General features: G+C 40.1%; 2 protein-coding genes across 7 annotated transcripts in view; both read right to left on the bottom strand.

Annotated features, from left to right (window-relative positions):
• Window positions 1–531: 531 nt before the first annotated feature.
• Window positions 532–4,219, bottom strand: asb4 (ankyrin repeat and SOCS box containing 4). The gene is made up of 6 exons (XM_056399997.1): window positions 3,491–4,219; window positions 2,801–3,100; window positions 2,449–2,691; window positions 2,087–2,334; window positions 1,849–1,962; window positions 532–1,697 (listed from the first exon to the last, which is right to left on the bottom strand). Exons 1-6 carry the CDS (start codon window positions 3,789–3,791, stop codon window positions 1,509–1,511), a joined length of 1,395 nt encoding a protein of 464 aa, XP_056255972.1. The 5' UTR covers window positions 3,792–4,219; the 3' UTR covers window positions 532–1,508.
• An 85-nt stretch (window positions 4,220–4,304) lies between these two features.
• Window positions 4,305–24,621, bottom strand: part of ppp1r9a (protein phosphatase 1, regulatory subunit 9A) — a 52,372-nt gene continuing 32,055 nt past the window's right edge. For 3 of the 6 annotated variants that reach the window (XM_056399963.1, XM_056399964.1, XM_056399962.1), the window contains exons 7-21: window positions 20,846–20,998; window positions 18,304–18,357; window positions 17,268–17,497; window positions 15,499–15,595; window positions 13,976–14,111; window positions 12,209–12,297; window positions 11,221–11,383; window positions 10,966–11,035; window positions 10,434–10,493; window positions 10,153–10,201; window positions 9,937–9,981; window positions 8,473–8,592; window positions 7,900–7,923; window positions 7,405–7,587; window positions 4,305–7,056 (exon numbers count right to left, since the gene is read on the bottom strand). In XM_056399963.1, coding sequence (XP_056255938.1) covers window positions 6,874–7,056; window positions 7,405–7,587; window positions 7,900–7,923; window positions 8,473–8,592; window positions 9,937–9,981; window positions 10,153–10,201; window positions 10,434–10,493; window positions 10,966–11,035; window positions 11,221–11,383; window positions 12,209–12,297; window positions 13,976–14,111; window positions 15,499–15,595; window positions 17,268–17,497; window positions 18,304–18,357; window positions 20,846–20,998 — 1,656 coding nt within the window. In that variant the 3' untranslated portion in view covers window positions 4,305–6,873. The remainder of the gene's footprint in view (window positions 7,057–7,404; window positions 7,588–7,899; window positions 7,924–8,472; window positions 8,593–9,936; window positions 9,982–10,152; window positions 10,202–10,433; window positions 10,494–10,965; window positions 11,036–11,220; window positions 11,384–12,208; window positions 12,298–13,975; window positions 14,112–15,498; window positions 15,596–17,267; window positions 17,498–18,303; window positions 18,358–20,845; window positions 20,999–24,621) is intronic. The other 3 variants (XM_056399965.1, XM_056399966.1, XM_056399967.1) reach the window with 3 other exon arrangements.

Here is a 24,621-nt window from a genome sequence, read left to right as displayed (position 1 = left end):
GGTCTGACCCTTTAGTCATCCAGACAATGTTCCCTCTACAGCATATGTCTGCTACACATACAGACCAACACAGCTACAATAGAGACTTCATTTTTATTTGGTTCTAGGCTTTCATTAAAATGTGTGTGGGGGGGGGGCAGTTTTAAGACGCAATAAACAACACAACAAATCTGCTCTCTTTATTTACGCTTGTTTCTAATGTAAAGTGAAAGTAAATATTGGAACTATAGCTTACGCTCGTCTGTGTTGTGTTGTAGGGGTTTTGCTGCCTTGAGCTTGCGGGTGGTACTGCACCCTGTTGCACCTGTTGGGCTTTACAGAGGGTTCATTGTAAGGCCACCAGCCTAAAACCTGTGGACCCTTGGCAGCTGTACGCCAGCAGTCCAACAGTACAGTTACAAACAACTGTGCTGTTGTTTTATTGTTGTATTGTAAGACATTGATCCAAGAGGCATTTAATTCCTTCGTATGATAAGATACTGACTCCCCCCAATATACTGGGATTGTTCAAAGAATGTGGAAGCTTGGAAATATTTTAAATAAAACACACAATAACATTCCCTTTATTTTTGCCATCAGTGCACTGTATGATTGGGGATGAAGAAAACAGCTGAACAAAATATTCACATTTCACATTTTGTGGGGGGAATTGAAGGACAAAAGATTCAAATATTTCCCGAAGAATGTTCTTGTATATGTTTTTTTTTATAGTTTGTTACATATTTCTGGCAAAGGTATTCAGAAAATTATATTGGTCCATGTTTGTGCCTACATGTGCAGTCCGCTGGAAAAACAAGCACTTGTTGTGGAGTGCTCTGTCAAGTGTTTGTTCTGTCTGGAGTATCATGAGAGCACGAGAGTGACCATTAAGGCTGGTTGCCAGGTAGATTTGGATCCTCTGAAATATGAGGCAGCACTGAAGTAGACAGACAAGTTGGTCAACACTGCTCAGTTGGAAAATGAGTGCAAAAGAAGACAAAGATGTTTACTGAAAGTCACTGCCACTTTAAAAGAGGCATATAAGGTCTCAGGAGAAAGTGATATTATGATAGATATAAATTATAAAAACACATGTTGTGAATTTGATGGTGATGTTACCAAGCAGGCAAATATCCTCACTGTACAATCACCATAAATTATTATCAGAATAAGCACAGCAATTATCAGCAATGAATTGCCATTTTCTCACCTGTCGCTCAAATTCCTATATATTTAAGGTTGAACGATCAGTTGATTTGTGGTTTGTGATAAGTTGTCCTCTGTTATATCCAACCTTAAACCACCTTAAAAAAAACAGATTAATTGTAAGTTGTCTGATGCCTGACTTGCGGAGACAGCTTGCATGTTGTGTCTTCTGCACTGTCACACTAAACATGGATTTCTCCTGTTCCAGCCAAAAGCCCCAGGGAATGAATGTTTCTGTTTAAATCATCAGGTGACAAGCTCCATATTAGAGCATCCCATATGGTGATTGAAGTCTACAAAAAAAAGTCTCTCCAGTCTCTCCATCAGTACAGTATCCCCTCAGGCTCCAGTAATAAATATTTCTTCATGGGAGACGGCAGAGGCAGCTGTGTTACACCGCTGTGGCAGAAGCCACCCAGACTGGCTCTGATGGCACATCTGGTCAGGTGAAGGAGGCTGCGAGGAGTGTTGGTGCAAACAGCAAACACTGAATCGTAGAAGTCTTTATGTCGCTGAGGAGGCAAAAAGAAATTTGGGAAATTTTATACTATTTTCAATTATAAGACACATTAGAATGCATAATTCTGGTGATTATATTTTCAACTCCCCTGCACTAATACAAGTATATAGATAGTATCCGTGTACAATACATCCCTGCACTACCTTGTAGCAGTCATCAGGAATGGCATCCCTCCACTTCTTTGTGGGCTTTATACGTTCATAAGAGTTGACCATGATTTCTATTACTCTGGGATAGTCGTGGCAAGACTGCAGCACCTGCACAAAATAACACACAAGACATTATTCAGCACCAGAATCTTTCAAGGACCTTCTGCTATCAACATTTCATTTGTCATAGATACTGCAGTTCAATAACAGCATTGGAAGCATTGGTTCCCACCTTGTGGAACTGTGGTGGGTAGACCCGCGCTGCGTTATGGTTGAGCAGCAGCTGATAGCAGAGCTCAGGTATGGCCATAGGCCTCACATCAGTCACTTTGAGGAGATACTGAATGGGGGCACAGCCATTGATGTCCATGGCTCTCGTATCTGCTCCGGCCTCCAGCAGCATCTGCATTAGGACATGATCACAGTTCCAGGCTGCTTTGTGAAGAGCTGTTTTATGGTCCTCTTCTTGGAGGTTGGGATCTGGAAGAGAAAGGAAATGTTTTTGGGAAACACAGTGCAAAGCTTTCATGATGCACAACAATGACAATGTGAGTGGAAAAAGTTGTGCACAGTCACTGATCCAGAGGCTGTCACCTGAGTAGTGATCCAGCAGGAGACGACAGACAACATGGTGATCTTCGTTGTAGACTTGCTCTTTAGTGTCAAAAGCCCAGAAGGCAGCAGTCATCAGAGGTGTCTCCTGAAGGGAGTTCACTGCATCCACAGATGCTCCGTGGGCCAAATATAGAGCCACCAGCTCTGGAACGCCGAATCTGGCTGCTGTGTGTAACGGTGAGTCCTCCTCATTGTTCTGGCCGGGCATGTTGACTTTTGCTCCTCCATGGGAAAAAGTAATGATTGTTTAGTTATTTTAGTGGTTCTTACATATTCTATATTTGCACTTTCATCCATACATCCATCCACCTCTGCATCCTTCCCTCCTGACCTTTTAAGATGAGCTGCTTGGCACAGTTCACTGACTCCTTGGTGATACAGTAGTGCAGTGGTGTGTGCCCGCTCAGCGACAGGCTGTTGATCTTTGCCCCATGAGCCAAAAGCATGGCCACACAGTCGCCATTGGAGACCTCGCAGGCCACATGTAGTGGGGTCTTCCCATTGGGCATCCGGTTGATGGCCGCACCTTCCTGAAGGAGCACCAGTGCTGTTTCTATAGCATTGTACATCACACACACATGAACACCCATCGCCCAGGATTTCTCCAGTTTGTAGCCTGGTAGCCAATAACCTGAAAGACAACCAAAAGAGTTTAATAGTAATAGTAAAGGTCAAAAATGCTGATGTACAATGGAATTATATCTCATTCTTTCTTTTGAATTTAAAGACTTGCTTGTTGTCATATATGATCCATGTGGGTTTAGCACCACCTAGTGGCTACACTGCAGAACTCGTCCCCTAACTATAACATTCAGAAAGTGTTGACAATCTACTGCATTTTCTTAACTAATGCTTTTTGAAAATCTGTAATCTTTCATGAACATGTCTTTTACTGTGGAGACTAATCTAACTGGGGGTGTCATGTCTATCCTTCTGAGCCTTAACTCTGAGTACAGTATGACAAACATACACTAGCAACAACTTTATCACTAATGTGGGCCAGTTATGTCACCCTACTTACCTTGTTTGTATGAGGCCAGGACCATACTCGGGTCCTCCACCTCGAGCACCGTGTCAATGTCTAGTTTGCTGGTGTGCAGAATCCGCAGGACTTCCTGGGCATCGTTGGCCTGCAGGGCCTCCAGGAACTTTTGCTTTAGCTGCTTAACAGCCAGTTGTCTGGGGCTCAACTCCTCCATGAACTCCCTAACAGAAGGGCCTCGCAATGCCAAACCAGCCGGCTCAGACACTAATGCTCTCCACAAAGCATGGAGGAGATTGGAAATGAATGCACAAATTGTGATAATGAAGTAATTTAGCATACCCACACTGGAAGGCCTCCGTAAGCCCAGCCATGGGAAGTGTATGAGGAAGGAAGACGGAAATGAAGTAGAAGAAGAGGGGCAACAAGTGACAAGGTGGGAGACGTCAGAGGGAGAAAATAGTCCTGGAGTGAAATTAAGCTGAATATAAATAGAAAGGAGAGAGGGAGGGACTGGAGAGCTACAACTGGCTGCAGCTGACTCAAATTCAGCCAGTCTGCTGCGATGTTCACTGAGAAAGAGGCATCATGCAGTGGATAGTCACATGGTGAAAATAGCAGGCCATGTGAAAATGGCAGGGGCATGGCAAATGTTTACTACTCCTCTATTATTCTATTCTCATATCTTAATGTGACTGGAACTGGTCCATTCTTTTAAAGTGCACCCTACTTACCGGTCATAATATGAATTTTGTTGGGCTGTATGGGATACAGATTCTGTCTCTGGCTTATACAACTATGTAGGGGAATTCATACACAAGATGAAAAACAGAAGAAACGAAAACAAGCTCTGGACAGTGACTGCACATTTTATTCAGTGTGACAGGTAGCTGCCCTTTCAAACTTTTCAGAATGCGAAAAAAGAGAGCAAGGTAATGACAAATAAAGGAGGAGGAGAATAAGCACAGCTTTTTAAAAGAGTGAAAGCACGGCTAGCAGTTGGTGATTATCTTTTTGCTCTCTACATACATGAAAGACAAACCCTTCCAGATATGACCCAAAACGTCGCAAGAGCACCAGGGTCTCATCCATACGTTGGTTGTCATCATGCCAGGCAAGCTCACTCAAGCACATAGAAAAGATCTGGACTCACATTTCGGCTCAGGTCTGACCTTGTAGCCACCTCAGCCCTCCGACAAACTGTGTACACACACTGACACAATAGAAAACAAGGCTTTTTTAGGATTCTTACAGCATATTGCTCTCAGTGTTTTTACTATACATACAAAAGAGTCAAAAGAGTGCAGTCTGCTGACTGACTTAACGGGGTGGGGTGGGGTGGGGTGGGGTGGGGGGTATTCACAGAAAGGTTCAAGTGTTACAAAATATTTCATAAGAATACATCATGAGCAGTTTATTGGAGTAACACTGGAGCAGCACTATGGTTGTATTAGAGGAAAACCACAAGCACAATGGGGGAGTATTACTGTGTTTCCTTTTTGCTTTGCATGTCCAAACCTTCCTTCATTTGATAACAACCATTTAAATCTTTAAATCATTTTTAATTAACAGTTTTCATGATGTTTTGGCAAAAGGAAGTAATCATACAATTCTGGATAAATCATTATTAGGTGTTAATAATACTCTTATTTTGTATAAGTTATCATAAACAATAGACAGTTTCTTCGTTAAATACAGAAATAAATAAATAATAACATTAACAGATCAGTCTTACTGTTGCATTGCATGGCGGGATCTGTAACCCCAACTGTTCCTCCTGTTCTTAACCTGTTACCAGTACACCAGGCAGGGCCCTTAAGACAAGAGGGAGTATTACTAAAGCTGCCTTCTTTTCTATCACGGTGAAACTGGTGTCTGTATATTTATTGTAAACCTACGCAATGATTCCTGGGAATGATAAAGAAGTAACACAGGGAACATGTCTCTCATAGAGCTTCATAATCCTAAAACAAAAACTGCATAAAGTACATAAGTCAAAATCAGTTTAAAAGGTATAGTTTTCATCTAACAAGTAAATCAAATGTTTTTTTAAATCTTACTGAACCAGTTTCATAAGAAAATTAAAACTATATTTCATCTATCAGGTGCAATTTCCAGTGTAACATCAGTAGTATCAGGTAATCTTTAAGACAATTTCTGCACCTCCTGCATCTGTCCTCGATCACAGAGACGAACCACGTATATGGCAGCATTCCTAAATATTATTAAGAATATTCCAGAGTAATTTGCATGGTGAGCTTGACTTCTTCTGAAAAAATAAAATGACAATCAGGAATGGATGACTCAGTTTAGTCTACTGTATGTGTTTCAACACTCACAGAAGCGGGTAGAGATCAGAAAAATTCTACTACTCTAGAATTTCTAAAGGCAGCGGCGGGGTATTACTTTGTTATCGAGACAATATAAAAAGAGGTCAAAAGCAGGTTACAAGCAGAGTCAAAGCAACATTATGCATATAAGCAGGAAGTTTCTTTTCATCATATTGTTTTGTTTGTTTGTTTTTATGGTACGGGTTAGGTAAGTTACAAATTTCATGATTACATTGTACCTGAAGTCTCCATTAGAACCAGTCCAATGAGCACAGCATGTCCTTGTTATTCATACTTTGAGAACTGCTTTAGTAATGTTACATGTATACTGCACGGAGCACTGGACGAGCCAGTGCAGAGGTTAAATTTACAGTGCTTGCACTTCCAGTGTTCTTGCAAATGCTGAGAGAGTTTGTTTCTCTCTGTGAAACTTGGTTCCCAGTTCAGTTCCTATTGGACAGTTCCAGTGTTGTCTTGGTCAGTAGTGAAAATAAGCAGCATGGGGACACCCAGTGGTGGGAGATGAGTACTGCCTGACCTGTATGTGCTTCAAAGCAATAGAGATTCCACTGATCAATGTATCTGAACAGTATACACATAAATCTATCAAAATGGCACATCAGAGATATTTGTATCTGTATTTATCATTGTATATGTACATGGTCATTGTGTCTAAAGGTGTTGTGATGGATACTGCAGATGGCTCTGAGGATGATATGGGATGAGGATGAAATGAGTATAGCACAGACTTACTCTGAATATGAATAAATAAACCCAATTTACAAGCTATAAACAGCAAAATAAATAGAACTTAGTAAATTATTAAGTGGCTAAAACACAGGATAGGTGTAAAACTAGGCAAATGAAGGGGCAGCATCCTATTATCCAACTGCTCATTTTGGTTTAATTTGCTTGGTGAAAAAGTCACTCAACAATCTCTGACAGTTTGGGGTGGAGCTCCACCACTGAGAACTACTGAACTACTGAGTAGGCGTCCCTCAGGGTTCATTTGCGGGGCCTACTGACGTTCTGTTCCTCGATGCTACTTTTTGTGGTGCTACAGTAAAGCAGGAGGTGATCTAACGATTCGCTTCACTCTGCTGCGCCTTCTTTGCGCGCCTCTTTCTGCTGCTGCTCCAGCTCTCTTTTCCGTATCTTCTCGCGCTGTTTCTCCACCTTCTCACGGTTCCTCTTGGCCTTCTCCATCAGAACTTTAAGGTCTTTGATCTTTTTCTTAATCAGGGCACGGTCCTGCGAAGAAGTGACTCCAAGGGCCTGAAACAAAAGAATGTGCATAAGTATCCTGCTTCCTTGGTCTATTTATCTGTTTAGATAATATTATAACTTGAGGGATGCTAGATTTTAAAAAATTCTGTTACAATATATCTGAAGATTCAATTATTTTTACATTAACACATAACATAAACAAACATTTTTGAAACAATCCAACTAGGGCTGTCACAATATCAGATTTTAAATCTACGAATTCATGATAACAAAATTATCAACCAGAATGTATACTAATACCAATATACTATATCTATATCTGCAGGCTCTAACTTATCTGTATGTGACTACAATATATACACAATATATGTATAAAAACATGAGGTTTTAACCTACCTTTAGCTCAGTGCTACCCAGCTGTAGCAGCTGTTCTCCATCTATGTTTTTGGCAGTGAATTCTGGGATATGGTGTTCTAAGTTGAGGCCCATGAGCCAGTGGGCCACTTGCTGGGAGGTCCACTCTGTAATGGTGCGGTTCTGCCACTGATACTGCTTCGAAAACTGTCCCTCATCTAGGATCTGAAAAAATATAACAAAAAGAAAGCCCCAGATGAGATGCACAAATCTCCAATTCTAACATACATCACTGCACTGAAAGTATATCTTCTACAGAAAAGAGTGAATAATGACTTGACCATAAAAAATGTATAAAGTGGAAATAAGAATAAGAAACATTAATTATTTGGGACATGCAAAAAAAAAAGAAACGAAACTATGAATTGTGTGGGAATGAAATATGAACACATGGCTTATACTCAACACACACATACACCACAAGACACACTTTCAGTAAAACACATGTCCCCTGTAGGCTTGCAGCCTCAGTCTCACCTCATCATCTATCATATCCAGACTCTGAATGTGGCGGCATAGAAAACAACAGAAAATGACTGGGTTGTTAACAGAGCAGCAACAAAATGGCTTCCAGCAGCCGAAAACAACATTTGAATACAATGAGCCTAAACCGGTGCACTGATTTTAGCTTGTTTGTTATCTGCAAGAAGGATATGAGAGAAGCAGCTCCCTCCCTGTAGAGAATAGAGGATGTTTTTTTTCTGTCAGAGTTATCTATAAAAATGATAAATGGGGGCAGCGACACAAATAATAAAGACTAATATTTTTTTTAACTTCATATGAAAAAACAGATGCAATGTAAGAGCAAATGTCTTTGTTTTTCAGATGTTCTTGTTTGTATTTACATGTAAATTTACTAAAATACTAATAAGGTGCCTACATCTTTACAAAGCTGGGGTCTATATTTCTATGTGAACTGACAAATTACTTTTCCTAAGTAATCACTATGAAAGCTTTTGTTTAGGGTTTGTACTTTTGATGTGGTTCAACTAAATCAATCTCATGTTGATTCTGTATCTGTATGTTGATACTGTAAGATTGTACATGGACCTCGTCTGAGGAAAGCACCAGGGTGTGTGAGCGTCCTGACATCTTGGCTTCACTCAGCAGACCGCTGATCTCCACTGAGCTGCTGCTGCTGGCGCTCAGATCATCATTCAAAGTGGGTGCCTAAAAAAAAAAAAAAAAATCAAAAACACACTTCTAAGACTCGTGGTGAAACCCAACTGGCTCTGAGGCTGAATTTAGTTGATTAGTTGGAGCACTTTTCTCTCATTGATGTTTCTGTGAAGTGTTATTGATTAAAAGCGACATGACGCTGCATTAGTATGTTGATGCTGTAAATTTAATCAAGCAGGAGTTATTAAATCTATTTCTTAAACAGACGGATTAGATGAGGAGCGAATTAATCGAGAAATTGAAGGGCTTTTCCCTCTCAGCACATACCAGAATGACTGATGTGCCTCATCTTAACATTTGAAAGTCAATAGAAACTACAGTAGACTAATATATTTAAGCTGTTTGATAGACTGCAAGAGGACAGGGCTGTGCACATCGCTCATTTTTCAGCTGTTCCATTACAGCACAAACTGTAAATGTGATTAGTGGTGAGGAATGATGTAGCTGGATGCTTTCCAATTCCAAAAATCTGTCTCTCTCTCTCTCTCTCTCTCTCTCTCTCTTTGTCCTTGTGAGTGTGAGATAGTGTGGACATTCAGGGAATTACATTAAGATCCAAGACCTGTGCTCAAACAGCAAGAGACAAGCTGCTGCTTAGAAATACAGACTATCAGGAGGAAAGAAGCATGTGCAACACTTGCTCTGTAGAAAAATATGGCTGCGTGTCTTCAGCTTCAGATTCAGCTTCCTTTGTTGAATCTTTACTTTAATGCCCCACATAACTATTAAAGGGCATAAATTGTGCATTGATTTATCTTCTGATGTGCGCTCATCTTAAACTGAGAACAAGTCCACGGAGAGAAAAAAAAAAGGACTAGATTGGTGCAGGATCAAAAATAATCTCCTTCTTAATCCTAAAGTAACCACATCTGATATTACACAGGATTATAGCAATAATATAACAGTTCATGCAAGTTCCTACCCTGCAACAAACGCCCATGTTAACAGCTTTAATCTTATTGAATTAGTATGACATTTAACTGATTCAACATGCCTTATGAAACAAGCTGCACTGGGGACACTCAGGAACAGATTTTTCAAAAAAAAAAAAAAAAAAGGAATTTAATACTATAATATAAAACAGATCACATGATTACTAAAATGGAAATTTTTTGCAGTGTGGCTTTGGACACAGCTAAGATTATAAAAGATATTTAGGATCATGTCAGTCTACTCATTGATTTTCTTGCAATTAATAATGCAATTACGCATTTCTGTGCTTATGCCACTACAATTCCCTTTGCTACTAAACCCTGTTTACCTCTTAGAGTAGCAACGCATACCCATTTCAGTGGATTGAGGTATAATTGAACAAAACACAAAAGAATACAATACCAAGTAATATGAATAGGAGAAGAAGTGGGGCCATGGGAGGGAGGTCTGTTCAACAGAAATAACACAATATATCAAAACTAAAGGGTGTACCACAGGAAAACCTGTCATTAAACTTACAGTATGTAAGTATAAGGATATACCTGCTGTGACCGGACTTATAATTATTATCATTGAATCATTATTTGTTCAGTCTACCAGTTACCAAACTTCTTTTACCTTGTCCTTGAGTTTCTCTGGACTGTCCTCAGCTGATGGCTCTGTGGAACTGGAAGAGAGACAGAGAGAGAAACGGAGGGAGGAAGATATGCAACAGAGGTCGGTGATAGACGATTACTGTACCACACTTTGATAAACAGCTCCTGAATCAGCAATCATGGAGGAACAGGTACATCAGAAAATCTGCTCTAGAACACTGTCCTACAGTTTAGTGTTCATTCGCTGGAGCCAGACAAGCAAAAGGAAAACAGCACTGTGACTCCGACACAATCATTATTTACCTGTTTCCAGGTGAGGCTCTGGGATCTGTGTCCTTCACTTTGGTTTTCCTGAGGGAGGACCTGAATGAAAAGTAAAAAGTAAAAAGTAAAATATGTGAAGCAGGCTTTGATTGTAATGGAATAGTGTTCAGTCTTTTATGTCCTTTGCTAACCACAGACATTTAATAACAACTAATGCATTGCTAAATAAATTTCAGACTAGTTACTCAGTATTCATGTACTTAACATGGTATGTAAGTATGCCTCCCATCGCCTTCAGTTTTATTTTCTCATCACTGGTACCACACTTAGCATCAGCCTTTTAAAACAAAGCACCTCCCATGGATTATATGGCTCCAACCTTCTCTCATACTGTGTTTGCACAGATAATATGTAGAGAAAACACTTGAAATCATTTCAAAATCTCTTAAATCCTATTTGGCCTTGTGCCTGATGATCATCTATCAGCTTCTTCCTACTACAATTCCCTCAACAATGTATGATGGATTGATGTGCTCAAAAAGATAATATGGCGCTCCGTTTGTTGTCTTACCCAGGGTCCAGAGCTTGTCTGTGCTCTTCCAGGCTGTGAGAAGGGCTCCACATTGCAGGGGTCTGAGAACCTGTGATCACAAACACCCAACAATGAGATTACTCCTACTTCAATTAATGGGCATACATAAATAAATATCAGAAAAGGAATATGATAATGAGAGTCATGTGATAGATACAGATGGATATTATATATAGTTACAGATGCATTAAGTGACCATTTGAAAATTCATAATGAGGGTCCAGGTGTACTAACCATCCTGGAGGACTCCTGTGGTGGACGGTGGGTGCAGTGTTCGTCTGGGGGAGCCTTCTGCACTGCCGGGAGCCGTGAGCACCACAGCTCCTCCATCACAAGAAGCCACGCTACGGATCGAACCAGAGCAACTGTGGGCTGGACTTCGATGTCCCTCTGATACCTGAAGACAGATGTAAACAATAAAAAAAAAAAGTGGGAAAAAAAGATGGAAGTCAGTGGAAGAGGAGAAGGGAGGCCAGAAAGGAAAGTGAGATGAGAGAGAAATGTAAGAGAGGAAAGGCAGAGAAAAATAATTAAAATTAAAAATTAAAAGACAAGAAAGCAAAGGCTCAGAAGTGGTCCCACAAAAAAGAATAAAGTGCAATCAAAGGAAAACTGATCTGAGCAGCCAGTACTGCAGACTAATCTGAAAGAAGTCACTTGACATACTTTCACCATTTCTAATTCCTTGCCCTCTTTTCCCCTGGAAGCCTCACACTGCCCCGTTTCTGTGTTCCTGCCAATTCTCATCCGATTCTCGAGCTGTTTATCCAATCCGAACTCATTCCTGCTCGAGCTGAGTTAAGGGACAGCATTAGCCAGACGAGAGCCTTTCGTCCAGAAAAAGACTGTGGCTGTTATTATCACACTGGGAGAGACAATAAGTTGTGACAGCGCCACAGACTCAATTAGTGCCGCGGAGCAACACACAGCAATTAATCCATTGAAGGAATAAAGTGGAATGGACAGGGGTTAAAGACACACAAACACACTGATGGACACACACACAGTAATTAGACACCCCGTGGTGAAATTAAGGGCATATTAAAAGTAAGTGTAGTCTAATGAGAATAATGGAGCTTGTTTTATTAGAAAAATCACATGAATCCAAATCACATCTGGCTGACATTTGAACAGATGTTGTTAGGCAGGAAGTCTGTTGTATATCAAAGCTTCACTGAATAAAAGAAAAAATGTGCAGATGTGTGTGTGTTTTGATACAAACCTCTCCCTCTGTAGAGCTGATGCTGTCACGGGTGACTCCTCTGTAACTCTTCTTTTTGCTGGGTGAGTGGGGAGAGCCCTCCCTCAGGTCTAGAGTTACACACACACACACACACACACACACACACACACACACACACACACACACACACACACACATAACTGTGATTTAGGTTGACATGGTAAAAAAATCCACTGTGTGATGCAAATGTTCATCAATTATGTGCATGTTTTTTTTTTTTTTTGTTCCATCCTTTATTTTTAGGCACTTTATTTGGCCAGAGCCCCGTGTTGACACCTCCCATTGAATACCTCTATTAAAAAAACATCAGCTCAGATTAAATATCAAGTCTTCCTCCAAAAGTAACACTATTAATTAGGCAGGGAATCATCATGTTTCTGCTCATTCCTTGAGTGTACAGGGAAACACTGTCAGATGAGACAAATTTGAAAAAGATCATTTCAGCAGATCCTGTCTTCTCCTCCCACATACTCTCTCTCTTCATATCCCGTTCCAGCCGTCTCCCTCCACCCCACCCCCACCACTCTTCTTTTTAATATTGCATAATGGGCTGCGTCACTCGGATCAGTGCAGATCCAAACACTCTGTTATCCCGTCTGCACTGTGCAGTTTCAGATATGGCACTTCTCTGTGCAGACTCTGCTCTGACAGCTGCAGCCACTGAAATAAAGCCAGCAGAGCTTAAAAAGACCAGAGGAGAACAAAGCCAGACAGATGTGCTCAAAGGGGATAGCTTGTTTGTTTTTGTGTGCCGAAGAACAGAGTGAAATGCGGGACAGAGGTGAAAGTTCATGTGAAGGTTAAGGCAGTGGGAGGGAGGAGGATTTACGTGTAAGAAAGCAGGAATTGCACTATGTGTCTGAGATTGTTTACAGTGTGGAACAAGACAGTCCTGTCTTTTCAATGTCCTTCACTGGGCAAGACAGGTCAATAAACTGCAGGGGCTAACAAAAATGGTTATGGCAGTGTTGTTGAGGTGTATTATGGGTCAACTTAAGGAAAAACAACCTTTCTAGGTCCATAGTTTATTTATACAATCAGAAATTTGGGGAAAGGTTTATTCACAACCATATTCTCTGACATAAATTTGAGGGGATGCAGATGTCATGCTCACATCATCTCTTACTCTGCTGTTTGAGAAGTAACCCTATTCATTAGGGAATATGTTTGTTCACTATCTTGCTCAAAGTTCGATGGAAAGATCGATACCGCTCTCCATTCAATAGGAAGCTGGAGCCAGGAGGCAGTTAGCCTAGCTTAGCACAAAGACTGAAAACAGGAGGAAACCGCAAGCCTGGCTGTGTTGATAAAACAAATCAACAAACAAGCACCGAAAAAGCTCTATAATTAACAGGTTATGTTTTGTTTGTTCAACCCCCCCCCCCCCCAAAAAAAAAACATAAAAAGACAACAAGTGGAGACTCCACTTGTCACTGCACCCACCCAAGAAATAGTTCAGCAAAAAAAAACAGAAAAAAAACCAGAACAAAACTGTTTATACACTTTGGATTTTGTACAGATTAAACGACAGAGATACAACATTAGCAGCTGTAGTAGTGTTGGTAGGCAGATTTTGTTACTTCTGGACAGAGCCAAGCTAGCTGTTTTCACCTGTTGAATGGATAGACAGGAGAGTGGTGTTGATTCCCTCATCTAACTCTTAGCAAGAGAGTGAATAAGCATATTTCTAAAACTATTCCTTTATATCAGAAATATCATAATAATGACCCTCTCAGAGAAACAGACCTCTGGCTGGTGCTGCAGACCTGACAGGGCTGTGTTGCTGAGCACTGAGCCTCTCAGCACTGTTGCTGTTGTTGTTGTTGACCTGGATGCCGTTCTGCTTCATCAGCTGCATTAGCTCGGACTCTAATGCTGCAATCTGTAGTGGGAGAGGAACCAATCAATGTTAATCAGCCGAAGGCATTTACCTGTCAAAACAGCTGCATACATTTTGTTTTGAAACATGACTGGATGATCTTTAGTGCGATGCCCACAACCCAGCTCTCATGGGGAGAGCTGGGTTGTGGGCAGCTTGAGGGGGCAGCTTGAGGGGAGCTTAGTCAAAAAATACTAACATTTGGATTGCAAGAGGAAAGAGAACATGGCACAATGTAAGTTCTACTTAGAGATGTATAGTAACAGTAATAACTAGAATGGCACACAGTAGAGTGCATGAAGGAAAGTGTTAAAGAAAAAACCCTTTAATCAAATCCACACCCAAAATTACTGGGTTCCTCCCTGGCCCATGTCCCATCCAAGTTTGGTGCAAATCAGTTCAGCACTTTTTGCTGAAAAATAAACAGACACGAGTAAAAACATAACCTCCTTGGTGGAGGTAATAACAGGACTAAAAATAATTGTAGCAGTGGGTGGCTTCGAGTCAGACTCTACATTGCCACAAAATGTCAAATATCAGTAAGATCTATCAGGTGTAAGCAGCTGCAATAGTTTTCATTAATGTTGAAAATAAAAATTAAACTTTTCATGGCTATTGGGTTTTGACTGATTTAACTTAATAAAACTTGGTTTGATCGTCAGAAACTTGACTTGTGACTTGTTTGATCGGAGCAATGACTTTGTCTGTTTGATTCTCACCACAGTAACTTGGTAACAACACAGTAACTGCTTGAAACCTGAAGGTTAAGACTTGAAACTTGCTTGTTACTTGCATATGTGTGACTTACTCCCACCTGTGCCATTCACCCTGTACAGTGCAGTGCAGTGCTGTGCAGTAGGAGAATGAGTGTTGAGTGTGGAGAATAATAGCAGGGGACAGTCAAGTTGACTACCCATTCAACTGTGGGGCATGGCCTGAGACTTGTGCAGAAAACAACACAACTGTCATGTTTTAAGACTAGGAAGGCAGAAAATCAGTTGACAGCAGAACGAACCACAGGCCCCTGGACACCAAGTCCATCTGCTGTCACTGTCCAGGGAGGAGAAAAGCCTTTTTATATGCGGCAGAAAAAAGCACAGATAGTCTTCTAGAGGGAAAACAGCAGTGACGGAGTGCTGCTACTGATCTTTTTTTCACAATTTTGATTGATATGAGAAGAGCTAAACCCCAACAATCCTATTGATCATCAAGCACAGAAAAGAGCCACATTGGTTATTAGTTTATTTTCACTTCAGGGATTTCTATTTTGTTCAGAGGCCAACGTGCTGAATCTTGCAAGACACAGACAGAACAGCTAAGCAGCAGAGAGGTATACAGTTAGGACAGAGATGAAAGATGGAAAGCATGAGATTAAAAAGAGCTGATTTACCCTGACTTGCAGCCCCTGGATCTCAGCCAGGTGAGCTTTCTCAGCCTCCTCCAGCCGCCTCCTCTCTGCATCCTCCTTCTGGATAAACTCCACCTCTCTGGAGGGAAAAGAGGGAGGAGAGTGCTGAGTAGGTGTGTGATAAAACAGGAAAACAGGAAAACAGGATGCATTTGTGTGAGCATGTGTTGCCATGTGTGACTGGGCCTGTCCCTCCCTCAACTGTAGAAATAAGGCCAAGGCTGTTTTAGGATGTCAGCGTGACTCATTTTACTATGACCCCTCTCACAGTGAACACACACACACGCACACCATACACACACATACATGCAACACATATCGACATCCCAAAAAAAAGCACACATATACACACATATCCCTAAGAATATGAGCTGCCTGCTTTGCCCTCGGTCTGGGAGCTCGCTGTCTCTCCTGTGCGGCTCAGTCTTCTACTTTAAGATAAGCACTGAGAGTTTGTTTCATTAGTTAGCTTCCATTTGGCCTACAGGACCAGAGCCAATTAGAGGCAGTCAGACTGGGGCTGAGCAGGAGAGGTTGTGATGGGACTGACCAAAGCGATCAACGCACTGCAAAGCAGGAGAGCTGCGCTGCATTAGAATAAGAAACTCAGCTTTTACTGTTGAAACGGGATAAGACTTGGGCTATGAAAAGAGCCACGCTCTGCCTCACAGATGGAAATGCAGCAGATATTTCTCTCTTTTTTTTTTTTCACTGAGGCAAGAGAGGGCCGCTGTAAAAGGAATAATGAAGGAATTCATCCAAAATTATTTATGAATACGTACATTTAATGGCAGGATTCAAGCAATGACCTCATTTAGGAAATGGTTCAAGTGTTGGAGTTACAATAGATGTGCAAATGATGTTTCACTCTAAGTGGTCAGTAAGCAGAAGTTTCTGACTGCATTATGCTGCACTCAACTATGGCAATGGACTGGTCTGGACTGAAAGACACAGAACTTTATGGAGCTGACAAGACAATTTACAAAGTTTTAATATTGTTTTGAAGTAATTAATGAGTTTCACCAGTCTTTCTCTTTAGATTAAAGCCACTATGTGTAGGACTTTTTAATTTTATCATCCCACTGTGGCTGAATCAAAAAAACACACTGGCAGACTGAAATGCATGTGACCCCACAAACGCACAAATCCGACCCGGAGACGCAGGAAGTCAATAGGCTAAAAGCAACACATAGACTGCAGCAATTCTGACTGGGATTGTCTCATTTTACTATGATCAAAATTGAATTCCATCTGAATAACTTGAAAGATTTTATAATGACCTGAAAATTAAACACACAGGAGTGATGAATGATGATTCAAATGATTTTGATCAAATCAAATGATTCTTTTTTTAAATTTTTTTTTTATTTATTATATTCTTATTTCTTAAATTGCTTCTGTTTGATATGTTTGATACATCAGTGGTGCAAAAAGAACGGTCTGGAGCTTTCTCTGGTCTTTCTCCCAAACGCAATGAGGAAGGGAATTAGAGAAATTAGGAGAATTCATGATCAGTTTTAGTCTCTTATCTTATTTTATAATCTCAACCATCTTGGCACCTTACGTGTAGCGTAGACATGAACATTTTGAAACTGAATCAACACCAAACGTGTATCTCAAAACAAGTGGTGATCCAAGGCCTAACTGGGTATCTTGCTCCACCTTCTACATTAGGTCATAGTCAGCATACATTCCTCCGTCAATCCCTGATCACAGTCTAGGATGACCACTGTAACTCAGGCTTCACTTACTTCTGCTGGAAGTCTTTGATGAGTTTCTTGGCTTTGTTGTACTTCTTCTCCAGAGCCTGGTACTGGGCCTGGGCCTCCTTCAGGTGTTCGTTGACGGTGTGGCAGAGGGTCTGCGCCTCGATCCAGTAGCTCTCCAGCTTCAACATCCTCTCCTTGTTCTCCTCGATGCTGGCCTTCAGCTGGCTCTTCTCCTTCTCCCAGCGCTGCTTCTCCCTCTCCACTGATGCCAACTGGAAGTGGGCAAAAATTACTTTATTTACAAAATGGGAACTTTGAATAGGATTGTAAATTTAACTAATAGTGCATAAGGACTCCTAGATCATGTTTTTTTTAATTTTCAAAAGGATCTTATGTTTTGGAATAAACAATATCACATGTTACCAGATATAACCATATGGTATGGTTAATACCAAAACAAATCCAGATTTTAAAAACTCACAAAGACGAAGACAAAAGTTTCACAAAGGCTCTTTTTAGAGCAAAGGTTTTCTTTCAGACCACAAATTCCTTATTTTATTTCTCTGTATAAGTGGACCCATCATTACCCCTAAAAAAAGCATTTTAGGCACCACTTGATTTAATCATATCGACTGATGACACATTAATTTGGAAATTAATCAAATTAGGCCATTAACATTTGACAGAGCATATAAATTATACACTTCAGATGTGTAAGTAGGCACAAAGAGCAATAATCTGCAACACTACTAGGTCTTTCTAAAGACACACAACATTAAGAAGAAAACTAAAAGACACAATGCTGAAATATAAATGCACAAGGCATCTATTGCTTTGTTTTGAAAGATATCTCAGATTTGTAGACACCTATTTGATTAAAAACAGGTTCTTTAATAGGTGTGTTTTTGTGATATAATCTGCTACCTACCCCTGAAGCTTTCCCACCCAAGTATGAAACCCTGCTCCCCCACTATCCTGACAACAGTTACACATCCTTTCACAAATTGTTTGAACTCTGACAAACTTCCGTCGGTTGCACTCCCCACCAGCACCCACCCTGCCAGTTTTAATCGCTTACCTTGTTTTTAAGCTTCTGGATCTCGGCCTCGGTCACTGTGTGTTTGATCTGGAGCTGTTAAGAGAAAAGAAAAGATAGGGGAGAAAAGAGAGGGCGGTCAGATAATCAAATGCATGGCTGCGCAGGCTCTCTCTGCTGTCGATATAGTGTGACGGACGGAGGCAGCCAACCCTGTCCTCCCCTGACAGCTTCCCAGCTCCAGCATTGACACGCACTCTCAGAGGAGAGGCAAGGAGAGGCAAGTGATAGGGGTAGATAAATCACTAAATAGTTTTAAAAAGTCATTAGCATAGCAATAAATCTAGAAAATTCAGACTTTTTTTCATTACAAAATGTTGCTTTTTTTCCAGTGTAGTGTCTAAAACTGTTCCTTAAAATCCAGAGAGTTTTCTGAAGTATTTTCCGAAGTGTAACTTCTCAGATGGAAAGAGAGACGGACTTGGAGAGAGATGACAAAGGAGTTATGGATGGAAGTTGAGATGAGCAGTCATTTCGAGGCAGACACAGAGAAGGGGTGCGATGATGAAAGAGCAGAAATAAAAAAAAAAGAAGAAGAGATGAAGAGAAAGAACTTGATATGGAACAAGAGATGCAAAAATGGGATCAAATGAGAGCCCTAGTTGGTGAGACAGAAATGGAGAAAAGGAAGAGGAGTGATAATGGGAGCTGAGGGAAAGTTTTGAAGTGTCAAAATACTAACAATGTTCATACTTTCTACTGTCATTTGAAGCTGGAGTTTTTTTTTCACCTTAAAGAATTGGTTCACAAGTTTTCAAGTCAGGTGCCCATATGTACATTCAAACAGCTCAGTATGGGAGCACTGTCTGGGGAATGAAATAGAGGGAATTCTGTCCTACAAGGACTGTTGTGGATATCTTTGGAAGATAACCACCTGATTTAACAAACTCTGCTGAAGCCTCATATTAACTTCATAAACTTGAATACATTTTGTCCCCATCCCTTATATTAGAGGAGTATGAACAGTATGAACAGGAGGGATGATTTTACAGCAAGCAAAAACTGTTTCAATGCACATATGGGAATGTGAGTTATGTTTTAAGAAAGATTTTGAAAAGATGTTAACCTCTCCTTTAAATAGCACTTGAGTGAATTTACATACAACAAAACAAAGCAGCACAGCCTGTATCTGCTTGTTGCAACACTTAATTGAAGCTTTATGGTGCTTAAGCTGAGAGTTATAATCTAATATTCTAGATACATTGGCATTAATTAAAAACACATTTTCTCATAGATCAGCAGAGCATATTAGGTATTTTTGCTTATCTTGACTTAGACAAACATTCAGTCACGTAGCTGGCTTTTGTTGGGTCTGCCAGGTTATGGAGATGAAGCAATGAGTCAAGAGTGGATTTCAAATTTAGTCAAATATTAATAAAATATACACACAAACAAAATACTAAACTTACAATTCAGTGCATGTCATGATGCCTGATGATTATACCAAGATCATCTTGCTCAACATCTGTGCTAATGAGCAGACTGAAAGACTGGGATTTGGAGAATAATATTTAAAAAAGGACATTAAGAGATGAATGTGTAAGCTTAAGAGATATTTGCTTGCTAAAAACAGATGCTTTAAACCTTTCCCTTTCCACTTCTGCAGCTACAAGAACAATTTATATCATCTCATTGCTTAAAAGGCTTATTCCCCAGCTGCATGACTTCTTTTCTCCTTGGGGTGTGTAAGACAGCAGAGACAGCCAAGAGGAGTTGCCCTTTAAACAAAAAAGGTAAAAGCTACACTTTGGGGTGAGAGAGGTCAAGATTCAGAGAAAATGGAACAAATGCATACATGCTGACACCAGGGATTACATTATGGTTTCACTCGATATCCCCTGCGGTGCCTGCAGTGTAGCTGAAGCCATTTGTTAAATGTGTCATACAGCTATTGTGGCATTCTACAGAAAGTGTTGCGGTGCCAACGGTGCTGGACTGTTTAATCAATATTACCAGCTTCGCGGCAGCCTAAAAAGCATAAATGACTTAACAGACAGTGAATCCATTTTCCATTTTTATAGCTGTAATATTAAGGTGAGCTCATTGTTAGTGACGGTAGCAAATGTGGAGCAAAATGGGATTCTATTCTCAGAGGCCGATTGTGAGAAGAGTTGCCAAGATCAGGATACAAATCAATTCAAATACAAAATGTTTCAAATGTTAACTCTTTCTTTTCCTCTGTGGGTTTTCACCAAACATGGGTAGTTTGAGATGTAATGAGCATAGGTCTCACATTGCTTTTATATTCATGCCTCTAATCATCCAGATAAGGAATTAGGGAAAACTCTGCCAGGTAAAGCAGGGGTGCCAGACTCTTTTGTGTTGGTGTCTTTTGTTGTTTAATTGAATTACATTTTTTGTGTAGCTAAGTTATTCGAGTGGGTGTGTGGGTATATTTGCAATTTATTCTTCAAAGCAGTGACAGAGAAAAATGTAGTGGGCTCCCATCAGTTGTGTAATCTCTACTTTGGGATATTTACGAGTAAGGACTGATCTGTAGCTGAGGAAGTGTAGATGAGTTTACCTCTCTAAACTTCTGGTAGAGTTTAGTGGCGTCTAATTCCGAGGGAGACAAGATGTCTTCCGTCTCTGGCAAGTCAAACACCTCGATGCTCTTCTCTCCGCCTGCCACTGTTGTCCCCGTTTCCTCGTCATCTGTGGCGTACTCTCCTGTCTGCTTTAAGAGGAAACGTAAAGTCAGTACCAGATACACTTCATTCATACAGCAAAATGTAAGGATGTGAGTGATATCTACTTTCCCTTTAATCTTGCAGGCAAAATGGAGAATTTTACCTCCTAATTCAGAAGTAAAGATGGAAATGATGTCCTTTCTGTTTTTTTTTGTTTGTTTTTCTTTATGAAAATCTAAAATACTGAAAAGAAATCCTCAGTATACCATTATATATCAATATAACTGCTGATGAAATGTTTCGTTTTGGTTCCAGTTGTATATTGAGCAAGGTGATATGGCATTTCCAGCTGATGCCTTTGTTTGGTTTAGGAAAAAGTGGTACAACTTGGGAAATAGGTTAAACATTATTTTTATACTACAGCAGAGAGATTTTTTTTTTATTCAGATGTTTATGATGGTCTTTGAGGTTTCTGGAAATAACTTCAGAATAACAGTAAGTGCTGTAAAATGACCTTTTACGTTTCTCAAAGATCAGGGGGTGTTTATTTTTTGAGTCGTCACGTGCTTTTCTTTGTGACTCAACTGTAATGGTAGTGGTAGTGCGTGAGAGACATAAACTAGGGCTCACTTTAGGCTCAGCCCTTCAGAACGATATAAAACAGCCCATGAAACATCCTTTTCTAAAGACTTGGTGTTTTGACGTTTACACTTTTGACATTTGTACAATGACAAGACATCAAAATGTCAACCAGCAAGCCAGCACTTCCAACCAACTCATGAAGCTTTCTGTAACTTAAATAGCTAGCTAGCTATAGGTAATAAAATCTATCAGTGACAGTTGTCAGGTGCAACCAGCAAAATTAACAGTTGCCAGCTAGAAATAAAATAAGGATGTTGCTTGTCTGTACTTTTGAAATCACGTAGTCATTGTTCCAAAAATTACTAAAAACTCCAAGCAGTAAATCTATCACTGTTGTTATTGAAGACTTAAAAGCTCAACGGGGGTAGGAACAGTATCTAAGGGGATAGGGTTCAGGGAACTGCCTGCCTCATCCAGTAAAGCTAATAGCATTCACCCTTCAGGCTGCAAATCAGCCAGGCAGTCAGACAGCCAGCCATCCAAGTGCAGCATCCATTTGTTACCTCCTGCTTTCTTTCTCTGTCTTCTTTCATCTGTCTATCTCCCACCTCTCCTTAAAGTGGCATCAGTCAGAGAGCATCACATTGCTCTACCTGCTGAACATTGCTGGCACTACCAGAAACCTCATGTTCCCTTTTCCTCACGCCATCCTCTTTTTTCTTTCTTTTTTACATAACTAATGCTATTTTAATGCTACTGGTTATATAACATTTAGTTAACCCACTTAGTAGCCAAAAATGTTGTCAAAAATGAATTGGTCTGACAGCATGCTTAGCCACAAGTGTCATTTCTATTAAAATAAATCATGAGATAAGTTATGCAGGCAAAATCTGGATGTCACTTTTTATTATTATGACACATTAGTCACCATCTTGCTTCAAGTGTGAAGAGGTTACAGGTCAAAACTAGTGAGGGCTGACCCCATAATGATGTCTTTAATGGAGCTAATTCTGAATATTAGCAATATAGGATTAATCGGAAACAACTTATTATTACAGCTTTAAAAGATTTAATAGGGTTGAAATGGACAACATTTTGTGATATGACACTAATGCCGTCATTATGCTGCATGTATCCAAGGCAGTTTTTCTTTTCTCCGATTCTCAAAATACTGAATACTGAATGTTGGCATCGGCCATTAGGCATTGGATCTAAATGGTTCGGCTGATTCAGTTTTTGGCTGATGACCAACAGAGCCTGATATTTCCAGTGGAGCCACTCTATGAAAGCATCTCTGTTTCCCTCTAAGCATCATGCAAGCTTATCTTATTCGACTTTATTTATTCCTATCAATCATTCCAAGATGATCACGTTCCATGTATAAATTTTATCATCTACATCAAACGTAAAAAGAAATAAATTGTTTTAAAGTGTAGAGCATTAATGCATGTAATATTGATGATTCACTTGGCTCCAGATCTCTTTGACTCTGTATGTATCTATCTACAATTCTATCTTCCTGTTGTTATGTTAGTTAAACTTTCAGCCTTGATCTCTCACACGTGTGCTACAAATACACACACACACACACACACTCTGTCTCATCCCTCTCATCATCTTGGCCTATATCCTCTCCACGTCTCTGTACTTCCCTCCATCTCTCTCCCTCCCAAGATGACTGTGCTCAGGCCTGATTTGACTGCATGCATGGTTGACAAAGAGTACTATTTCCATAATGGGCTTGTTTGTTGCCATGGTACCAGCATTAAGCATTAAGGTCCCATTTACTGAAGGAGGAGTTAACCATTGAACACATGGGAGGGCAGTCACCAATTTGCATATGATTAATGGATCACCTCCTCCCACTTGCAAGAACAATCAGGAGGGAAAGGGACGATTTGAGGAGAAACCCTGCTGTTTGGAAGGTGTTCAGCGTGTGATGATCAGCACCATGAATGTCAAATATGGGTATGGTGTTGGCATAATTACTGACAGTCAGTGCTGGAGGAAGGGGCTGTGATTACTCTTGACTGGAGGGAGAGTGCACAGACGCCACTATGAGAGGCTTTGACTCGTTGACAGAATTGTATATATTGTATATGGATCTTTATATGTATGCAATACTATTTATTATTTGATTACCTAAAGTTGTATTTTAGGGCCGAATTGATGTGTGAATTGTCGAGTGACAAAAAATTTGACATTGATTTTCACATTTTGAAAACACAAGAATCTTTCCCATCTCCATCTCACTATACGTTCCATATGTTACAGCGCCGTGTTTGTGTGTGTGTTCACGTTTCCATCTTGCTGCAGCCCCAAGAGAAAATATCTTTTGATACAGTCAATAATTGACTGGTGTCTTCGCTTGTTGACCTCTTCATAGGTAACTAGTAGCTAGCTTTTCTACACACTTTAAGCAAGGGCTACAACTATAAAGCTTTAAAATCAACTATTTACCTATTTACACATTTGTAGTTTTGAGTGAAATATCTTGAGAACTTAACTACTGGACGTATTGCCATGAAGTTTGGTATACATGTCTTCTTAGGATAAAATCTAATAACTCTGCTGATCCCTGGAACATCTAGTGCCATCATCAGATCAAAATAGTGTGTTAACAGGCTAAACTGAGATGGTGAGTGTGGTAAACATTATACCAGCTAAAAAGCATTGTCACTGTGGGCATGTTAGCATGCCGATGTTAAAATTTCACTTAACCCTAACCCTAAGTACATCCTCACAGAGCCGCTGGCACGGCTGAAGACTCTTCCTCTTGATTTAAAATATAATATATAATATATAGATATATATTGATCAGTTAGTATAAAAAAATGACAGAACATAGTGAAATATAAAGTATTTTTTAACATGCAAAACCATATATATTACATTTATCATCATATAACAGGGAACAGCTGAATATTCTCAAATGCTTTGAGGTAAAGTGGAAAATCGAAGTGGCTCATCAAATTGTTGACACTTAATTTTCAATTGACTAATCATTTCAGCACTTTCAATCACTTGTTTTTTTTTGTTTGTTTTTTTAGAATAGTTAGATTGACAGAATATGTAGCGTGTGTGTGTG

Source organism: Seriola aureovittata, chromosome 16, assembly GCF_021018895.1.
Source record: "Seriola aureovittata isolate HTS-2021-v1 ecotype China chromosome 16, ASM2101889v1, whole genome shotgun sequence".
NCBI classification, from domain to species: Eukaryota; Metazoa; Chordata; class Actinopteri; order Carangiformes; family Carangidae; genus Seriola; species Seriola aureovittata.
Note: the sequence above shows the minus strand (reverse complement) of the source record. Positions and strands in the feature narration are given on the sequence as shown.